This window comes from Myxocyprinus asiaticus, chromosome 2 (assembly GCF_019703515.2).
Source record: "Myxocyprinus asiaticus isolate MX2 ecotype Aquarium Trade chromosome 2, UBuf_Myxa_2, whole genome shotgun sequence".
NCBI lineage: Eukaryota > Metazoa > Chordata > Actinopteri > Cypriniformes > Catostomidae > Myxocyprinus > Myxocyprinus asiaticus.
The window spans coordinates 1,715,689-1,737,767 of record NC_059345.1 but is presented as its reverse complement, the minus strand read 5'-3'; the positions used below and the strand labels follow the sequence as shown (position 1 = coordinate 1,737,767).

Below are 22,079 nucleotides of genomic sequence, written 5' to 3'. Positions count from 1 at the left end.
ACAATTAAATAACATTTTTGGCCTTTCAAAAATATTCAGTGACCGATATAGCCACTCTTCTTTTCAATAACTGCCATGAGCCTTCCATCCATGGAGTCTGTCAGTTTCTTGATCTGTTCACCATCAACTTTCACTGAAGCAGCAACCACAGCCTCCCAAATGCTGTTCAAAGAGGTGTATTGTCTTCCCTCACTGTAAATCTCACGCATGAGAAGGGCCCACAAGTTCTCAATAGGATTTAAGTCAGGTGAGGAAGGAGGCCAAGTCCTTATTTGGGCATATTTGAGGCCCTTGCTGGCTAGCCAAGCAGTGGAGTACTTGGATGCATGTGATGGAGCATTGTCCTGCATAAAGATCATGGCCTTCTTGAATGCTGAGGACTTCTTCCTGTACCACTGCTTGAAGAAAGTACATTCCAGAAACTGGCAGTAGGTTTGGGAGTTGAGTTTCAGTCCATCTTCAACTCGAAAAGGTCCAACTACCTCATCCTTAATGATAGCAGCCCATACCAGCACCTCTCCTCCACCTTGCTGGCACCTGACTCGAAGTGGTGCCCTGTGTCCATTAGCGATCCAGCCACGGGCCCATCCATCTAGTCCATCAAGAGTCACCCTCATTTCATCTGTCCATAAAACCTTTAAAAAAATCTGTCTTCATGTATTTCTTTACCCAATCTTGATGCTTCAACTTGTTAATATAAACAGTGGTGGTCATGTTTCAGCCTTCTTGACCTTGGCCATGTCTCTGAGCACTTGACACCTTGTACTTCTGGACACTCCAGGTAGGTTGCAGTTCTGGAATATGGTAGCATTGGAGGATAATGGGTTCCTGGTAGCTTCATGTTTAATTCTTCTCAAGTCTTTTGCAGTTAATTTGTGCCTTTTCTTCTCCATGCGTTTTTTTGTGCCCCAGTTGACTATTCGCAACAAAACGTTTGATTGTCCGGTGGTCACGCCTCAATAGTTTAGCTATTTCAAGAGTGTTGCATCCGTCTAAAAGGCATTTTACAATTTTTGACTTTTCAGTGTCAGTTAAATCTCTTTTTTTGGCCCATTTTACCTGAGGTAATGAAGCTGCCTAATAATTATACACACCTTGATATAAGGTGTTAGTCACTTTTGACACACCCTCCCTCATTACACAAATACATACCACCTGAAAATGATTGAATCCAATAAGCATTCAAGTTTATATGGTTTGGAGTTGGAAAATGGACATGGAAATAATAAGATCAGAATACTCACTTGCCTAATAATCGTGCACGCAGTGTGTGTGTGTGTATATATATATATATATATATATATATATATATATATATACAGTATATTATATTATCTTTTTACATATTTTATATTATATATTATATTTGTATAACATTAATTGTATTATTTTACATTATATTTTTTGAATATTCCATTAAATATTCTAATGTAACTGATATGTAATCAAGTAATCAATTAAAAAAGTAAGTAGCTAACCTAGATATGAGTTTCAAAATTTCATATCATGATAGTTGTTGAAGCATTTATTGTTGTATTGCACTAGGCTACATTACAAAACAGTTTGAAAGATAAATGAACTGGTGATGCTATAATACAGAGCAGTTTTTGGGAATTTTGTCAAATTAAATTTATAAATCAGCCCCAATTTTCACAGTACACTGCTGTTCATTTCTGTTTATCACTGTTCATTTTCTTGACATTATTACTTTATTACATTTGTATGTTTAAAATAAATTATTGTTAACAAAATGGTTATTTTATGTCTTCTCTTTGTAACACCAGGGCAGGTTTGACTGTAAGCATAATGTGACGTTATTGAAAAACTGACACAAACAAAAAATGCTAACTTGTTGTTTACTATTAATGAAGACAAATGCAAAATTGATATCCTACAATGCTCCAATACGCATGTTAACAATTGAAATATGTCAACTAATGTACATAAACAGGGGCATAGAAAATGATTTATGGTGTGGCATGAGGACAATGAGTGGTGATATCATCAAAGCAAGCGCCCATACATAGTTCTTGTGGATTAAGAGCTTCATTGAAACAAGTACTAGTTATTTTATTTAGGTCACTTTCAAATTACAGTGCTATACAGTTGTATTTCCACAGAGAGACCACATAGTAATAATTTTGCTACTGTTTTACCAACATTAAAAAAAAATTTCTTTTTACATTGACATTTGTTTACATTAAAAGCATGTTTTTTGTTTGTTTTTTGCATAAAAAATAAATAACATATCAACCTCCAGAGCACCAATTAACATTGTCTATTAAACACACCTACAGATTCTAAATGTTCCTTGGCTTGATCTGTCCTAGTTGTCACACTTTTTACTCCAGTACATTTTTCTAACAGTAGGTGGTAGGATTATATTTTAAAATCATACATCTGTGGAGCCACATACTATGAAGTATTGGATAAAAAAAAAATAAAAAAAATCAATATTTTCACCATTATTACCCACGTTCATTGAACACACATTGACATTTTGCTAACACATTAAAGGGGTAAGTTGTCACAATGGAACCTGCCATTAAACCAGTGGTAAAGGTTTTATGTAATATTGATTATTATAAAAAATAATTTGGACTCGTCCCTCCTTCTCTTTAAAAAAGCAAGCATTATTTTAAATATAGCCTTTTTGACAATAATTTTATACTTTTATAAAACTAATTTAAATATGGAATATATAGAACTGGAAATCTAAAATTAATGAATGCATCACACTTAATATGCATCATTGGGGTAGGAGCTGGGAAAGGCAGAAAAATGGGAAGGAAAGAGAAAAAACTATAATAATTAATTATAACAGATTAGAGGTGTCAAACTCATTTTAAATTGAGTATTTGTAACTTGTTTTATTGTTAAATTTAATTTAATTCAGAAGTGTATTCCATGATACAAAATTGTATATAAATTTTCATCCAAAAAAAAAAAAAAAAGAAGTTTGGTTCAGAAGTTGTGGTCAGAGCAAGAAGAGCTTCCATTACTACTATTGGGTACAAATGTATTAATCTTCTGGAAGACTCGTCCATTGTGTTGCTTCATCCATGTCATGGTGACGTCTTCTGCCCAGCCTTGTTCATTCAGTGTTTGCTCTATCTGAACAACAGAAATAGGTTTTGATTACTCAAAGAATGGATCTCATGAAAACATGTTTTTACCCTTATCGTTTGAATCAGGATCATCTGCTTTAACCCCTGTGGCAGAAGGACCCTCCCTTCACTCTTGTCATCCTCTCCCCACCTCTTAGGGCCATCCTTCAGCCAGGCTCACAATGGGAGTTGGGCAGAGAGCAAGAAGAGGTGCATAATTAATAAGCCTCATTCTGACAGCGGTGGATGAAGCACACCTGGTGTGAATAATGCTTCATCACCCCTGTCTTTAAAACACAGAGCGCACCTCTTCTCGGGGAGCCGGCTTCAAAATATCCATGTGTGCACACGCTGGCATCCTTGGCACCAGAACGAGGAGGGTTCGGCCGAATTAGATGCGTCGTCGGACCCGCTCCTCGGACCTCCGGCGTGAGTTAGATGTGTCGCCGGGGGAGAACAGCACGTGAAGGATCCAACAGGCTAGAGGCCGGGCAGCCTTCCCCTATGCACCTCTTCAGGCTGCCAAGAATGCCGCTGCCCCCATGGACCCAGGAGGGGAGCGCGTGCAGCCGTCAGACCCCGCTCATGCCTGGGCCATTCCACGGACACTTCCCCGTCCTTCACGGAGCCCCCTTTCACCACGAGGATGCCAGATTCCCCTTTATTTTGAACACCATTCCTCCTGGACACTTTATTTTCTCCTTTCATGGACATTTTATGTTTATTATTATTTTCAATAAATGTCTCTCTGAGGCTTGATGCCAAACCCACTGTGTCTGTCTCTTGCTCACCCTGCCATAGTGGTGGAGAATGCGGGCACATTTGTAGGCAGAGACGGTGCAGCTGGACACCAACAGTGATATCACCCTTCCTCCCGTTCACCGGTTAGATGGAAAGCCTGGAGTGGGACGGAGAAAACATGAGGGCAGCCTCCCAGCAGGCAGCAAAGGGTAAGTGGCATTTAATAAGCATTTACCCTGCGGCTGGTTGAGGCTGTCATATTAATTTGTGCTTTTCTCTTTTCCCAACCGGGTGCGAGCGAGAGGGAGAGCTGGCCCGGAGAGGTATCCCCCATATGCCCACTCTGATCGTAGTGTCTGGTTGAAGAAGTAGCATTCCTGTGTGGGCGGCTAAAGAGTGCGAACATGTGGCTCTGGACTCAATGGTTGGATAGGAGCATGGGAGGAAGTGCCGACAGAACGATCCACCCCTCCCTTTCATCATCGTCACCCCGCATCTTAGGGCCGTCCTTCAGCCAGGCTCACGACGGGAGTTGGGCAGGAGAGCGAGAAGAGGGGCATAGTTAATAAGCCTCGTTCTGAAAGTGGTACATGAAGCACACATGGTGTGAATAATGCTTCATCACCGCTGTCTTTAAAATGCAGAGCGCACCTCTTCTTGGCGAACCGGCCTCAAATCTCAATGTGTGCACACACTTCCATCCTCGCCTGATTAGATGTGTCGCCAGACCCGCTCCTCGGACCCCCGACGCGAGTTAGATGTGTCGCTGGAGGAGAACAGCGTGCGTTGCGGCCGACAGGCTAGAGGCCGGTCCGCCTTCCCCTCTCACCTGCTGTGGGCCTGGGAAGACAGGCTGCCAAGGAGGGGAGCGCGTGCGGCCATCGGACCACGCTCAAGCCTGGGCCATTCCTTAGACACTCCCCCAACCTTCACGGAGCCCCGTTTCACCATGAGGATATCAGATTACCCGTTGTTTTGATCACCATTCACCCTGGACACTATTTCCCCTATTTATGAACATTTTATATTTATTATTATTTCCAATAAATGCCTCTCTGAGGCTTGACGCCATACCCACTGTGTCTGTCACTTGCTCACCCCTGCCACACCCCTTAAACTCTGGTGCATTTTTGGGCTGCCACCCACAACTTTTCACACTCAAATTTAAAAGCTCACCATTCATACATACTGTGGACTAATTGTAAAAATTGGTCTCTTTTTTCAGAGAACCGTCTAAATAATTTTTTTTTTTTTAAAAAAGACTCCAATTATTCATAAATAATACTGTTTGTGTTTATAATCTTAAGAAAAACTAAAAAAAAAAAATTGTTGTCCTAACTTTGTAAACATGTAATTCTGGTTCTGTTCACTCTACCTCACTTTGAAAAGTCTAATTCTATTCCACTAGATGGCAGAAAGCACTAGAAATAGTTTTTTTTTTTTTTATATTCAATCACAAAATACAGATCCAAAATGTAGGTGGCACTCAAAACGCATTTTAGGTCATCACAGATGTGCTCGTCCATAGACATTCAGTCTAATTTTCAGTTCATTCACCACCCTCAATGTTTCATTGAACATCTCAATAGTCAAAAACATATTTTCTGATGATTTGTTTTGCATGCTTTTCCTTCTGGATGGCATATTTTGTTCTGGACATCTAAGATATAACATTGGATTATTTAGCCAAGCAAGCTCACAGACAAGTAAACAATGTCTTGTTTTTTTAGAGACTTACCTAAGGTAAAAGCAGATATAATATTTTTGGCTATTTGGGGCTTACAGCAGCAGTTATTGGTGCATAAATGAGACGTTTGTATTTGATGACTTACAGAAATCATATTTCACTTTGTGATTCTTTTGAAAATCTTTCAAACTATGGTATTAGGGCAACAAAAATTAACTGTAAAGTCACATTCCTGAGAGTAAGAGCTTTTTAAGTAACATACATGCAAAAGTGATGGTTATCTCTGAAAAGTTCAGATTCTAAGCTTTCAAATGATACCTCATATGCCTGACTTATGTATATGGAGACTTTATCGTTTTAAGGATAAACTTTTTTTCACAATATAGCACCTCCCTTTGGACCTGCCGGTGGGTCCATAACAAATAACATTTCCTATATTCTGTTAATGTCTCATGAAGCGAAAACTCGACAAAAACAAATATGTATGTTACTTAAGGGCAATCATTGCCGCATTTTCACTTGTTACTTCATCCCCAAATCCCGACCAACATTTATAACACTAACTCCTCCTAAAGCTTGCAAATTACATCCACCAAACTTGGCACAGACCTTCAGACTGTTCTGGAATTGTGTGCTATAGCTTTTCTAACAAATCCGGCTTTCAATTTTCACACAGTGGACGATCAAATATGGGAAAAATCCCAAAGACTTACGTTGAAGGAATGTTCAAATGGACCAATAGAATGCTCGTTAATTCGAATTCCAACGGTCAAAAAATAAAATGTAAATAACTGTAAAAAAAAGATAGATAGATAGAGAGAGAGAGAGAAAGAGAGAGAGAGAGAGCTATGTAAAGATCAAAGGCCTTCTATGGATTTGTTTACATTTGATAATAACAAGCATTCCAATGACCCATTTAAACATTCTGTCAATGTATGGGATTTTTCCCATTTTTGATTGTCCGCTATGCAAAAAATGTAAGTCCGATCAGTTAGAAAAGACATATCTCACAATTCCAGAACAGTCTGAAGGTCTGTGCCATTTTTGGTGGATGTAGTTTGAAAGCTGTAGGAGTGAGTGTTAGAAATTTTGTTCTTGATTTAGCAACTTTAAAAAAAAAAAAACGTTTGTAGAATAAAAGTATGCTGGTTAGTTCCTAACAGACTAAATGAGATTGGCTCAAATACTGCAGTTGTCTTTCCACTCAATCAATAGTTCAGTTCATCCTGTACTAAATAGCTTACTGTCTGTTATCTATGAGCATTATAAAAAGTGTGACATTCACCTGCTTTAAGACGAGAGCCTTCAATTTAGTATCAGTCACATTCTGATTGGCTTTTACTTCCAGTCTCATGATCTGCCGTTTCAGCCACACTGTGAGCATAATACACACAATATCAATTACAAGCAGAGTTAAAAGAATATTTCCCCCCAAAAATGTCATAATTTACCCTCAGATCATTCATGGTGACCACATCTGTCAAGCTCCAATAGGTGTCATTATAAGTGTCATTATAATAGTCCATATGACATGTTCACTATTTTCCAAATCTGCTAAAATTATTTTACATCCATGTGTGAGGAAAAGACCCATATTTTAGTTAAAAAGCTATAGAATGGTTTCTGAAGATCTAGGGCATGAATCAGGCGGACTAGTTTTATGATACTTTAATTGTGATTTTTGTCCTTTTTGGAGCTTGACAGCTGTATGGAAAAGAGTGTGAAGATTCTTAAATTTTCCACAGAAAAAAATAATATCAAGAGAGTGAGTAAATAATGACAGAATTTGAAATATTGGGTTAACTATTACTTGAATGTTTTGTTTTGTCATTTTTGTCTTACACTTAAATGATTTTTCAACAGCATAAAAAGTTAAGTTCAGACCTACCAGTGTCACAATAGAAGTAAAAAGTTGTAGAGCAGGGATAGTCTTCGATGTAACCCCAATAATTTACATTAGCACAGTTTTCATTTGCTCCAACCAGACGTTGAACAGTCACTTGAGTTGAGTAAGTAAAGTTGGCCTGGTCTGACCACTTCCATTTGTCCCTAAATAGTCCAATCCAGACAAAATCTGTAATCCCATTTATCTTCTTTGCTAACAGGTCATTGTCCGTTTGATTTCTAATGGTGACCAGGTCTGTATAATGCTGTCTGCAGTGTGTCTGCGCATCAAGCCAAGTCTTTGATTTAGTAACTAAAACATAACTGTCTGTGCTGTTGCTCCGCTCTGTGAAAATTGAAAATTAATAGTCAAGGCGTGAAAGGCATAACAATCTTAAATAATTTTCTCTGGTTAAAGGTGAATTGTGTAATCTTTGGAAGTTAAATTACTTTCTCGTATCCCAGCCTAATGTATAGAGACAACTATATGTAAGCTATTTTGGTAGGTTTAGCAACTTTCTGAAGAGTGTAAACACTGTGACTCTTGCACTTTGAAAAAAATTGCTCTGTTTGTTTAAGCATCCTGACAAGCCTGACACAGCAACACTGACTGTGAGTTTGGGGAAGGACTGCCTGTTTGACTGAAACCTGTTTGGCAGATGGGGGAAGTGTTCAGAAAGTAGTCATTATTTTTGCAATTCCATTTAGTGACATTAGTGGTGCAAAAATTACAAGAAAAAAATCTCAAATACAACTATGCAAAAACATTCCCTTTAAAGTCTATGTAACGGGGTAAGGGATGGGCAAGGTGGTGGTGGAAACCGGCTGAACAGTCACCATAAAAGTTTAATAAAAACTCAACATAAAACAAACATAAACACAGACACACATGCAGCACGGCCGCGTGCGTCTCTCTCTCTCTCTTGCTCGAACTGGTGCCTCCGGCTCATCTTTATTCCCCTCATTTTCTTCTATCCTGATCTGATTCTGATGCCTGAACTCTCAGTATCAACAGGATCTGATATCAGTGTTGCATTTTCCTTATTCAGTTTAGAATATATTTACCTCACTAACCTAGTTTCCAACCACTTTTTGCACTGTTTTGTTATAGACAAAGTGAAAATGAGAAAAAACAATGTTGCGAAATTTGCCGTCTTCTGCCTGTTTCCATTCAAATGGCCTTTTATCAATAAACATTGTGTGCATGATGATGTCATGCTTAAAAAAACACTTTGTCACATAAGTTTTGGTTTATAGGAAAACAAATCTGCCCTTAAGCCATTTCCATACAGAAATGTGTGTTTATCGCTAATTGTGTACCTTTAGCCTCCAAGATGTCCCTAATGTTTTGGGGTAAAATGGGGAGAGTATTGAGACAATTCATTGAAATTAGCCAGCTTACTGTCATTTTAATTTCATAAATAAATGCATTCAGAAGACGAGGAATTGCAATGAAAAGGGAACAGTTGCCCTTCTGATAGGACTGTAATATTGGTCCTGATGTTGTGCCTATCGCAGGTTGCCACCGGTTCTGACCCAAAAGCGAATTGTCATGGTCCTGTTCAAGCTGGCAACCTGCACCAAGTAGTGGGGTAAACTTTCAGTCTTAGTACAAGAACCATCCATCGAAGTGTATATGCTGTGTGCACAGCTATTAAAGAAACATTGATGCGGTGTAATATCAGGGTTTATATATATGATACATTCCTGATATTCAACAGGCTATTTTAGACAATCATCTAATCTAAAGCATCGCCATCACAACTGCATTATGTCCTGCATATTTGTCCAGCAACGTTTAACGACCAACTGAACTTGATTATCATCTCAAATTAATTTTAGCATCATAATGCAATTTACATTTTCTGAAGAAGCTCAGCAAATGCAATCAGAGGTAAAGAGGGTTAGATTTAAAATATTTAAAAGTTTTAAAATGTTCAAAAGCTAGTTTTCTGAAAGTGAACTCAGCATTAGAAAAATAGTTCTGATAATTTATAGTCTTGAAAAAAGTGTAGAACATTCTGAGAATGTCATTCAGCCAACTTTTTTCATCTACAGAACAGGGTAAGCTCATTTAAGTTTGTGTAAAGAAAAGGCAATTATACAGGCCTAACAATATGATTTTTTCATTTGGTCATTTTTCTTTTTTAATTTCAACAAATTCAACATAGATTTTATGCGTTAGAGTTAAACAGAAAAATATTATGTCGATACTTGTGAAATTTTAGCGATAATTTGCGTTTCCATCAGCTATACCGGTAAAACTTTTGATGCGCTACACTTTGTCAAAAAAAAAAAAAAACAAAAAAAACATGGAAACGTAGTTACTGTGAGGAACTGATTGGGGGAACTCTTTTATATGTAAATAAACAAAAATATCTAACTACACATTATTTCATTATAAAATTGAGAAAACAAAAAAATGATTACATAAAGAAATTGTAGTCTATTAAGAAAAAAAAATATTTTAAAAAAGTTTACTGGATAATGCATCAGCAAAATTAACAGCAATTCCAGTAAAAGTCATGAGTAGAAAAGAAACCAGTTCTATTTATACATTTTTTCAACTTGTATCTGGACTTCAGATCTCTTTTATGTTTACTTCAGTTTTAATAGGATATCAGTTCACTTTCAATCACAGTTTTTTTGTAATCTAGTCTAGTTAGATATTATTAAAATGTAATATACCAATAATAATAATAATAAAAATTATTATTATTACTATAGTTGTTATTAATATAATAATAATAATAATAATAATAATAAATATTAGAATTGTTTTATACAATAGTTATGTATTTCAGTCATCATTTATTACCTTTGGTAAAAAATTTATTGGCTTTTATTTTGACTGAACATTCCAGGAAGTATGTCATCAAGAGACTTTAAATAAAATGCACAAGTCATATGGATTTCTTTAATGGTGCTTTTATGGTGTTTGTGATGAGGAGGATGGCGGGGCCGGGCCGTGAGGACACACGGCCGGTCCTGAATCGGGCTAATCAGCCGGGAGGGGTTTAAAGACTAGCCGGAGGCGCCAGTTCGAGAGAGAGATGCATGTGGCCGCGTTGCATGCGTGTCTGTGTTTGTTTATGTTTGTTTTAAGTTAAGTTTCTGATTAAACTTTACATTGACTCTTCAGCCGGTTCCCGCCTCCTCCTTGCCCGTCCTTGAACTGTTACAGTATTTAATGTTTTTTTTTAGCTTGATGGTAACAACCATGACTAACACTGTTTAAAACGTCAGTATCGGATCGGTGCGTCCCTAGAATTGACCCTATTTATTAATGCATTTTATCATCTTATTGTACATGATTAATCATTGCACTTTATTCCACATAAAAAAAAAGTATGTCTATATGGTAAAATTTTATAGGCGGGGCATAGCGAAGGGTCATTTTTCCAATGGATAAAATAATGTCGTGCCCTACTTTTAAAAAAAAGAAAAAATATTTATCCTGTTTCAATCGAAATTATGTCACATTATGGAGGTAAAATAAATTGCGAACAGCATTTCATGTTGACTTTAAGCTAATTTTTGGGATTGTAGGTGCAAATTTACATCATACATTACAAATATAATGTTAATAATGAACATGTGTAAAGTGCAGATGTTACTTACCGTCATAACACAGAAAATATCTTAGCTGCCAACAGAACATGTCATACCAAACACCATCATATCTTAGTACAACACACTCCTCTCCCGAACCATAGTTATCTGGCTGCCCCAACAACCAGCTCTTAAACAATTGACTCTCATCTTGATAAGACCACCGCCAGCTATTGATGTCATTGTACAGGCCAATCCAGGCAAGTCCAGTAAATTTATTTGTATCTGCTACTTCTTGCAGACGTTTGAAGTTTTCATTACTTTGAACAGTGGCCAGATCAACATGGTTCTCTCGGCAGTAAGTCTGAGCATCTCCCCATGTTTTTAACTGTTTAATCAGAATGTAGTCATGTGTGTTGCACAGAGTTAGCGACAGGACTCCTGTTAATAGAATAGAGTTATTTAGGGTTGGGCAGTACACTTAAAGAAAGTATTCATGGCTGAATAAATAATTTTACATACTCTAATACTAATACATACTCTTTAAAGTAACATATTCCATAACATTACATTCAAAGTAGTGTATTGCGATTATGTTTAGCATACATAAAGGCAAAGCAATTGGAAGAATTATGAGTAATAAGTCATTATGATCTTATTTGAACTGTCACCCCCCTACTTTTAACATCCAAGTGAATCTAAATAGCTAGCTAACTATTTCTCAGCAAATTTTATGAACATGGCATCCAGAGAGTTTATTTAAATTAGATGTGGAGTCCTTTGACACTGATTATTTTCTTTATGGATGGCAGAAGGCTAACAGAAGGTAGTTCAAGACCCAAATAGCTACCAAGCAGGTTTGTTTTGTGAATCACCTCAACTCATCATGTGGTTAGACTGACAATAAAAAATAAAAAAAAAAATAAATATTAACCATATTTATTTTCTAGATAATAAATGGACGTGACTCACCTAATGCTTATCTAGAGCCGTCTTTACACTGCAGAGTTTAGCACAGAAACTGCAGCCAGATAAATGTATTTATACAGCTATTAAAAGCGCAGGAAACAAAGTACCATGCGCTCAAAAAAATTTGCCGGCTGTGTTAATTCTGGTGCCACAGCGTGCTGATTATGATACTAGCATCCAGTTTAAAAGAGAGTAGGGAAAGGGACCATCTCCAGGTGTTCAGATTGCACCCTTGAGGCAGAATTCACATATACTGTCATTGTTTTCTGAAGTCACACAAAATTCACTCCAAAACAAAATATGCTTAGTAATCAAGATTTTTTATAATAAGTGGCTTTGTAAAAATACATAATTTCTTGTCTGTCAACGAGGGTTCAATACAAGTGTGACGAGGAGGAGGGCGTGGGCGTGCCATGATGGTGCACGGCCGGCGCTGAATCAGCTGATCAGCGGGAGAGCAAGATAAAGGGCAGCCGGAGGCGCCGGTTCAAGAGAGAGTGAGGCGCACGTGGCCGTGCTGCATGTGTGTCTGTTCGTTTATGATTTATGTTGTTTTAAGTTCATTTATATCATTAAAGTTTATGTTTACTGTTCAGCCGGTTCCCGCCACCTCCTTGCCCATCCTTATACTGTTACAACAAGTTAAGCTCAATCGACAGCATTTGTGGCATGATGTTTACTACAAAAATGAATTTCGACTCGTCCCTCCTTTTCATTAAAAAAAGCATAAATCTGTTTCACAGTGAGACACTTACAATGGAAGTGAATGAGGCCAATTTTTGGAGGGTTTAAAGGCAGAAATGTGACGCTTATAATTTTATAAAAGCACTTACATTAATTCTTCTGTTAAAAATTGTGTATTATTTGAGCTGTAAAGTTGTTTAAATTGTTGTTTTTATGGGTTTACAGTGTTACGTCATCATGGCAATGAAGTTGTAAAATTGGCTATAACTTTCCACAGATGCGGTTAGTACGTGATTTTATCACATGATGTTAACACACATATTGTTTATGTCTTGTATCTATATTTTTGAAACAGTGAGTATATTAATGTTTACAGACTGACCCCATTGACTTCCATTGTAAGTGTCTCACTGGAACACACATTTGTGTTTTTTTTTTTTAAGAAAAGGAGGGACGAGTTGAAATTGGTTTTCATTAATTCATTAATTTTGTGGTAGTCAACATTATGCCACAAATGATGTTGATTAATTTAAATTTGTATTTACATTTACATTTATTCATTTAGCAGATGCTTTAATCCAAAGTGACATACAAAATGAGGAAGGATGCAATATAAACTATTCATCTTGTAACAGTTCCAATAAACTGTTTCATTTCAATTGGATTTAGAATTTATATCATCTACCAAGATCACCAACCTGGATTATTACTCGTTTCATTCTTTGGATTACCATTAGTTGGAACTAAACCCATTTTCCAACACTGAACAACAATATTGCTTCAAACCCTTCTCCCCTCTTTTCCTGGAATTCTACATTTTGGTGAGAGATTGACTGTTTTATTTATTCACACCTGAAAAGACTTTTGAATGCTTGGACTGGAATACAGACCAACTAATGAGAAGAAACATTCAAACTGACTTTTGTTTATGTATTATATATTCTCTTGTATATGAAATGGTTGATGATTTTTGATTATATTTCTGGCCTGGTCAATATTCTTTTTTCAGTTTGTAAATACACTTCAACTTAGCTCTCAGATTGGTGGATTCCCCTCATTTAGATACAGTATGTATCTTTAGGAGTGTTACAATCTTAAGGAGACAATAACTTGAAAAGTGCTGCAATACAAAGTTTCAATAGACATTTCTATTATGAAAATGAATTCTTCTAGTAATGCTCTTAAATTTGGTGAAATATTTCACTTGTTCTTTGTGAACACAATAATTATAATACAATGAAAATCCTTTACCAGTAGTCAAAAGAGACTGGAACAAATCATGGAAATTGTTTGGTTAAAAGGTGTGGGAACGACACTTTAAGGTCACTAATCAAATGTAAGCAAATGTGTGACATTGACCATGTTAACTCATCTCCAAAGGTCAGATGACCTGGTTTCCATTGAAGCACACCAGATGCTCTTTGAAACGCTCTCAAATGTTGCTGGGATAACATGAATAATCAGGTTTACCAAATGCCATTATTAAAGCAAAAACTTTTCACTCAAATTGCTATGCTGGTAATTTAATTTGAGAGCTATCAGAATTAACGCATTAACGCATGCGACAGGAGCTCAGATGGGACTTCGGATTGAAGTATTTTTCAGCATATGTAAGGCACATTTTAATTACCACAGAAGCACATCAAGTTTTAAAGGGTTAATTCACCCAAAACTGAAACTTCTCTCATGATTGACTCCCTTTTAAGCCATCCCAAATATATATGACTTTCCTTTTTCAGCAGAACCGAAGTGAAGATTTTTATAAGCAGATTTCAGCTCTTTTTCTCTATAAAATGCAAGAAAATGAGTGTCATTAGACTGCTGGCTATTTGAGCATAAAAGTAATCCACGCAACTCCAGTCAATCAATTAATGTCTTCTGAAGCAAAGCGATTGGTTTGTGTAAAAAATACATTTCTTATTAAAACTTTATTAATTAGAAGAATTAGAACAATTAGAATCACCGATTTAAAGATAAAAACGTTTTAATTATTGATTTGTTTCTTATACCAACTTATCGGTTTGCTTGCCGAAGAAGGAAAGTCATGCACATCTGGGATGGCTTAAAGTTGAGTTCAATTTTCATTTGAAATGGGTGAAATATGGGTGAAATGGGTGAAATAGTCCTTTAACTATCACCAAAACACAGAAAGAGACACTTTTGTCTGCAAGTGCTTTTCATGTGGAGTTCAAAGTGGCACTTGACGCTGGCGTTGATGCTCTAATGCAAATCATGAACATAACTTCACGATTGCTGTAACACAACGGATACCCTTATGAAAATCGAGAGTTCATGGCAAATTTGCCGCAAATTCGCCACTGATAATTTACACATGCAAATGAGCTTTGCTGCAAACTTCTGGCAAATGGTCCATTGTTGCCAAAGGTTTGCCGGAGGTTCACCACTAACGGGGAAGAGCAGCAAACTTCTGGGAAACATTTGTGGTTAATCAAAAGCTCATTTGCATGTGAAAATAACGAGCGGCAAAGATGCTGCAACTTTGTTTAGTTTAGATTTTTTGTAAGGGTAGCCACAGTCTACTGGCAGATTAATATTATGGCTGATTAGAGTTTAAGAGATTTAATACCCATTGCAATAAGTATACAACCTATGGGGAGACTAGTTCTTTCAATTAGTCAAACTCCCACTTAAACTTTGGGAAACATTTAATGTTACTTGCTATTTTAGTGCATTTCTATCTTTATACTGTGGAAGGCTTAGTTTGGAAAATGTTAATAAAGCATTATATTGTTACATATTGTTTTCTTTCCTAAAATGGTAATGCATTTTGACAGGAAAATAAGTATATATAGTGTAAAATTTCAGCATTTTCAAAATCTGTGATTAATTGCGATTAACTACAAAAATGAATGCGATTAATCGTGATTAAAAGGTTTAACAGTCTGACAACACTATTTTGTATTAACCTTTTTGTACGTGAGTTTCTTCTGTACTGATGGATCCCCCAGCATGAGTTCTTTCATGCGTGCTGTAATTTAAAAACAATTATCTTACCTTACACTTCAAAGCAGGTGCACTGAAGGTCAGATTATATATTATCAAACATATAATGTGGTTTATAGATGTTTATAATGATCGATTATGAATAATAAGATGCGATTGTGGCTATGGGCACTGCCATATTGTTTACATGCAATGTAACATGGTATTTTAAGTTTGTGATAGAAGCATAGCATGTTCTAAGTGTCTAGCCCTTCCACTTTCCCAGCACCAGAAGTGGTAAGAATGAGTGATGGATGGAATGGGAGAAGGCTCGAGTGGATTGACTAGTTTGTATATTCTTTGTTTGACGTCTTTACTGAATGATACATTTCTTTGCCATGCGATGTCAAAGGTTGTTTTTACTACAACATTAACATAATTGATTGTACTACAACATTATAGGAAAATCTTTGAACTGTTACAGCAAAGCGGTACATCTCCCATGGGGCCCAGCAGGAGGAGCGCGTTTAAAAGCTTTCAGCGGGAGATGCAGTTGTTGATATGGTGACAGTGTGCAACCGTTAAAGGTGTTTAACCATTAAAGGTGAGCCCATGGGCCCAGAGGCACCTTAAGCGCCCCTGAGTACATGTACTGAGTTTTTATACAGGAATGTGCAAAGGAAATTATGTTCAAATGGGTATGTGGTAGTAGTATAAATATGACAAACAAAATGTAAAAAATAGTGATTTTTCATTTTGAACAAATGGTTTTATAGGTAGCATGCAAAAATATGAATTTACATGTTTTTTACATGCTTACTATTTTGCACCATACTGCATATTTGTATACTGTATTGCACTATACCAGGGTTCCTCAATAGGTAGCCCACGGGCCACATCCAGTCCACGGGAGACAAATGTTTGGCCAGCGCTAAAGGCCTATTTACGCCAAATCTGCCAAAAGGTCTATGCACAGAGTGTGTCAAAAATAAACATGAAAAACTATTTCACCCCCTGTACAGTAGTTGCTGTTTTACAAACATTTTTACCATTCTCATGCCCGCACCTTCATCTGTTAAAGATGAATATACTGAACGCTGTTAAAGCATTCATTTACCTAATTTGGCATAACTGTTTCATTATGTTCTTTCCATGGTGTTGATGCATTCTGAGGAGTATATAATCTGTATTTTTATGCGAGTGAGATGAGTAAAGAGCACTGTTGCATAAATATACATCATATTTATATTTGCACATGTATTTTGCGACGGATATATTCCAAACGGACTCCCGAAGCCAAATACTCTTTTTATAATGTCTGGATTAATGCCTGGATAATATAACACAAGGTACAGTGATACAAATACACGTGAAATAGAGCACATAAAGAATAACATTGTACAGAAAAAATATTATGCATATGTAGTGGGATAGACAGTTGTCTGAAAGCGTTTTAACAGAGAGTGTTTGGTTCATTTATACCGCGACCATTTTAGTACATTGTAGGTTTTGATTGCCAATCTGTACACACCCAGGGGGGTATATTAGGGTGGTTATAGGGCTACCTGGAAATACGTCATTATTCAATGACCGCCACCCAGTATCATGCACTTCCACATTAAAGGATGTGTTGTGAACTTTAAGCTAACTGGCTAGCGCTAATACTTAGTTAATGCTAGTTTTCCTTGTGTGTTTAGCGTTTGTTCGTGTGTGATTCGTATCGAGCGTCACTGGTTGATTGATGACCTTTCAGGTATGTTGCTGTTTTAGTGAGCATGAGTTTTGATTAGTGTTTGTGTTGCATGTGACGTCATCTGTTGTGTTTTAGTTCTCTTATGCCATTGGCATCCGTGTGTTTGTGGCTGCATTCATGGTGGAAGATTCACTGCTATTGGTATGTAAATTGTAAAATCATTAGTTACATAAAATGGTTATTTAAAGCGTGCCAGTTTATTTTTGGCCTATTCTCAATGTTTGCTTTTTGTTTGTTTGTTTTGTACTCCAGCATGCATCCGCCTGCATTATGGCTGCAAGGCTGAACATCGGACGCTGCTGTTTTGCTTTCTGTTTATTTTTTTTCTATTTTGCTTAGTGTTATCTTTCTGTTCCACCTTGTTTCGTTTTTATTTCATTTGGTTCTGCACTGGTTCCATGTTAAGCCCTGACTGGCTCAAAATCACTATTTTGGGATTTGCTGAGAATGATGTAATCAAACTCTCTTTGTGTTTACCTGGAGCCAGTGAAATCGTTTTGGGTGTGGGAACAGTGTTATTATGCTTTGAAATTATTCTTTTGTTATTTGTTGTGCAGAGTTGATTTTGGCAGTGTGATTTGCCATTAGTCTTCCCCTGCATTTTGCATTTTCATGTTTTATTCTCAAGATTGATCAGAGAGCTATTTCTTGTATTTTGTTGTCTTTATTATATGATGTATATTTGTTGCTTTTATTAATTTCTGTTTCCTGTGTGGGTTTTTTTTTTTTTTTTTTTTGGTCAGGAGCTGAGGGCCTAGATCAGGGGGCTAGCTGTGGTGATGGTGACCCTGTCACAGAGTGCTGTGTATATACAACTGAGTGCACTAGTGTGTGTGATGTGGATGTGCGATTATACTTGTGGGTGATGTGTCTTTTATAAAGGGATCATTGAACTTGCTAGCCTTCCTGCTACTGTTAAGCCCCAGCCTTCAGTGTGGTATCGTAATCGTACCTGTTTTGAGTGTGTAAGATCCTTGTGTGAACCCCATTTTGAACAGCACAGTTAATGTCTGGGTTTCATTGTGACTTTTAATATTTTATTAATGATGGAATGAGTATTCAGTCACTTATCAAAATGTTACAAATAAAACAATGTTTTTGTACCTTTTGTATCCACGTCTCTTGCTCCTTTTGTTTGGAACAGCGAATCTGTGTGACCTTCTTGTTGTTGGATTTTAAGTCCACATCAGTGTACATTCCCTGGGTGAAATTCCCAATGTGGCGTAGTTGGCCACCTTCTTTACTTTTATACATTTTAATGTAGTCTCTTGGTTCGCTACATCCCACTCACCACACAAAGCCTATTATTAAATATAATTTATGAGAAAACATTGGCTCACTGTCTTTTCTTTATTTAAATTATTGCAATGCTTTGTTATATTATCCTTAAGAACAATAACAATATTAATGTAAATAGGTCTAATAATTGAATCTGCAATTAGGGAGAGTGCAGGGAGTAGATCCCGTTTGGAGATGACCAGGAACCGTTCCAGATCCAGATTGTTCATTTAAGTTTGTTTTTTGCTTTTCAGCAGGCAAAGTTGTGTAGTTTTGTGTATCTGTATACAAACAAAATGTTCCTAATTGTATAAATAAAACAGGCTACTAATAATGAGGAAAATAAAAAACTAATTAAAAAATCAAAATATTTATGCGTGACTCTTTTAATAATAAAAACAACAATAGTAATAATAGCAGCAGCACAACAAATTTGTCATTACATTGACGGCCGTGGCCTTTGACTTTGTATTGTTGACAGAATTTGGCCCTTGGTACAAACTAATTGGGGAACCCTGCACTATACTGTACCATGGCTTTGATAAACATCATGTGAATAAGTCTTTTGGATGTTTTGTCAATGACAGTTTGCTCTGTGCATCTGGTTGAAAAAATAAATGAAGCAGCTTAATTGTAGCAAACTACGTTTGGTGTATAGGTTTTAGTGTAACTTGCTACTTTTTCTGAAGTGTAGCTTTTAGATTAGCTTAACTCATGTTTCTGTTGAGTAGCTGGTAACTTAGCTTGCTACATGTTTTGAGTAGCTTGCCCAACACTGGAACTGGAACTAAAACTGGGAAGGTCCCAATTACTTTTGTCTTAGCTTTAGATACGCTCAAAGATCAAGTCGCATACTTTTAATGCTATGTATTTGAAAACATGGTTAAAAAAATAAATAAATTAAAACACTATTTTTGTCCCTTTTGGCTTTTCATAGTTCAACACATTAGGTTATATCATCTTTGGGACTTTTTTACCCCAAGGCCTCAGCGTGTGTGTACTAAACTGAATCGGTATTTAGAATTACTAATATCACATGAAATTAATTAATATTACCATGTCAACACAGTTTTCAAATATTTGGCATTGTCTATGGAACAAATTGCTGCAACATAATTTAAATGATAATTTTATCAATGTGATTAATGAATATCATTAATATTTGTATTGACAGAATCTAAAGAATAAAGACTCACCTATGAACTACAGAGATGCTCAAATGTTTTTAAACCTTTCAGGTTTGTTGAATATTGAAGATTTTTAAAAAGTTGAATGGATGTGGAAGATGCTGTGATTTTTAGTGTTTTGTTTAGTATATTTAATAGTTCTTATTCTTTTAAATATCATTGTATTAAAACAGCAATACATATACAAATGTAAAAGTTTGATGTCATTGCATTTGTTTTGATTCCTTTTGTAGTGTTGTTAACTCTTACCTGACAGAGAAAGGATAAAAAGGTAAATGTGTTCCATCACGTTGCACCTGCCAGTGGTGATGTCACTGAAATAATAATTATATATATATAAAACTATTAAAACAAATGTATTTTGGTAAATTAACATGGAAGTAGTTCAATGTAAATATTACAAATTAAACTACTAGAAGTTGATGATTCTCCCAAGAAATTGCCAAATTAGAAATAGATTTTGTGGATAATCCCAAAGGACTCAATAGTTCTTTTTAAAGCAATATGTAAATTTATGACCATGATCATTTTCAACTAAACCCAAATTTGGCAAAGGACAATTTTAACAGAATTATTGATGCTCAGAATTATAAACAATTGCAATTTACAAAATGTTTTATAACAGTATATTACTAACAAAACATCACTAAAAAGAAATCAAGCAAAGAAGGGGCTGAAAGCAACTACTAATGAAATTGTCTTTACTCAGTAAATATTATGTGAGTAAATCTAGCCATTTTTAAAAGTACAACATAATTACTAAGCAAATGTTCATTAATTCTGAAATCTCATTAAACTGTAACATGAGCTAAAGTTAGACTGTGGACTGATAAAATTTTGTCTTACCTTTTATATGTGTTATCAGTGTGTTTCTGAAAAACTTGTTCATGTTCGTGGCCTCTTTATATGGGTTAGTTACGTTGAGTAGGATATTTCACAGTCACATATGCAAACTGCTTATCAGAACTTTTGTTAAGGGCCCTCCTACATATTTCTTGAGTTTCTTGATCATTTCATTCTTAGTTATAATTTATTTGTTTGTTGTAGAGGGGATTAGATGTTACAAATTTGAGTTTGAGCATAATATTCAATATTTCCCAAGTCAGCATGTCATTAGCTTTTGTATTTGAATTATTAATAAATAAATATATAATATATATATTATACATACAGTGTTGGGTAACGTTTCTTTTAAAAGTAACTCGTTAGAATATTGCGTTACTCCTTAAAAATCGATGTAGAACGTTGCTCGGAGCCACTGATCCAGAGTCAGCTTTTCTCATTCCATTCTCTCAGTTACAAAAATACAGGTGGAAATTGATTCCAGCAATGCCAACCACTGTAAGTTAATTTGGATTAAAGTTAGATCCAAATACTCTGTAAATGACATCAAAAGAGTTTTGTATTGAAGGTTTTTGTTTTACAGATTGCAAAAAGTGTTGTTGTTGTCGATTTGGCACTGATATGTGAAGATGCCTGCATATGCAAAGCATAACTAAATTGGTTGCCTGGAGGTCACCTCTAGTATATTTGTGTAAACACATTATATGTTTGTGATTGGCAGAGTCAATTTTCAAGTCATGCAAAAATTTAACATTTTACCTATGCAAATAAATGAGGTGTGTGCTTGACCCTACTTGACATTTTAAATACACAATAGCACAATATATCCTTTTATTAAGGATAATAATGGGATTCTGGATTAATACATTCATGCTCTGTTGTTATTTTCTAGGTGGAGTAATACAGCAAAAGAAAGATTATATTCTATATTAGCAGCAGCCTGTCAAATGTCCTTGCCAAATGTTTACCCCAAAAGGAATTAGGACCTAATTTAACCTATGCCCTCCAAAAGAAAATATTAAACCAAACAATCAGGACAACAACCAGGTCTTAGAAGGTGAAGGACAAATATGAAAGAAGAAGAAAATAAAAATAATGAATGACGCAAACATAAACCTGATACGGCTATTCGACATTGTTCCATACTCTGCTGAAGCGTACGCTCACTTATGAGAATTGTAGAGCCCATGTGAATGGGTGAGCCTTGTTTGTGCAACATCTTTGCAGAAGGATAAGCAATGCTTGTGAATAATCCTTTGCTTAGATTGAGCCCTTGCGAAAAGGCGGGCATGGTTGTGCAATGCCCCTGTAAAGATACAAAACAACGTTTTGCATTTGAGCCCTATGATAAGGGCGACGTCATCTGCGCAATACCCCATAAAAAGGACAAACAACATTGCATTTGTGCCCTAAGATAAGAGCAACATTGTTTGTGCAATACCCCTGTAGGA

The 22,079-nt window shown here is 36.2% G+C and overlaps 1 protein-coding gene across 1 annotated transcript; it reads right to left on the bottom strand.

Moving 5' to 3' along the window:
- Positions 1-1,556: 1,556 nt before the first annotated feature.
- On the bottom strand, positions 1,557-20,681 carry LOC127410714 (macrophage mannose receptor 1-like). Its single transcript, XM_051645910.1, has 6 exons — positions 20,632-20,681; positions 20,035-20,099; positions 11,041-11,412; positions 7,424-7,765; positions 6,821-6,909; positions 1,557-3,114 (listed from the first exon to the last, which is right to left on the bottom strand). The coding sequence occupies exons 2-6, from the start codon at positions 20,069-20,071 to the stop codon at positions 2,965-2,967; spliced, it is 990 nt and encodes a 329-aa protein (XP_051501870.1). The 5' UTR covers positions 20,072-20,099; positions 20,632-20,681; the 3' UTR covers positions 1,557-2,964.
- Between the last annotated feature and the right edge of the window lie 1,398 nt (positions 20,682-22,079).

Coding starts and splice junctions, on each gene's coding strand:
- LOC127410714 (XM_051645910.1), bottom strand. CDS start 20,071: ATGGAACACATTTACCTTTTTATCCTTTCTCTGTCAG. Junction 11,413..20,034: donor TTTTATCCTTTCTCTGTCAG/GTAAGAGTTAAC, acceptor TTCTATTAACAG/GAGTCCTGTCGCTAACTCTG. Junction 6,910..7,423: donor TTACTTCTATTGTGACACTG/GTAGGTCTGAAC, acceptor TTATGCTCACAG/TGTGGCTGAAACGGCAGATC.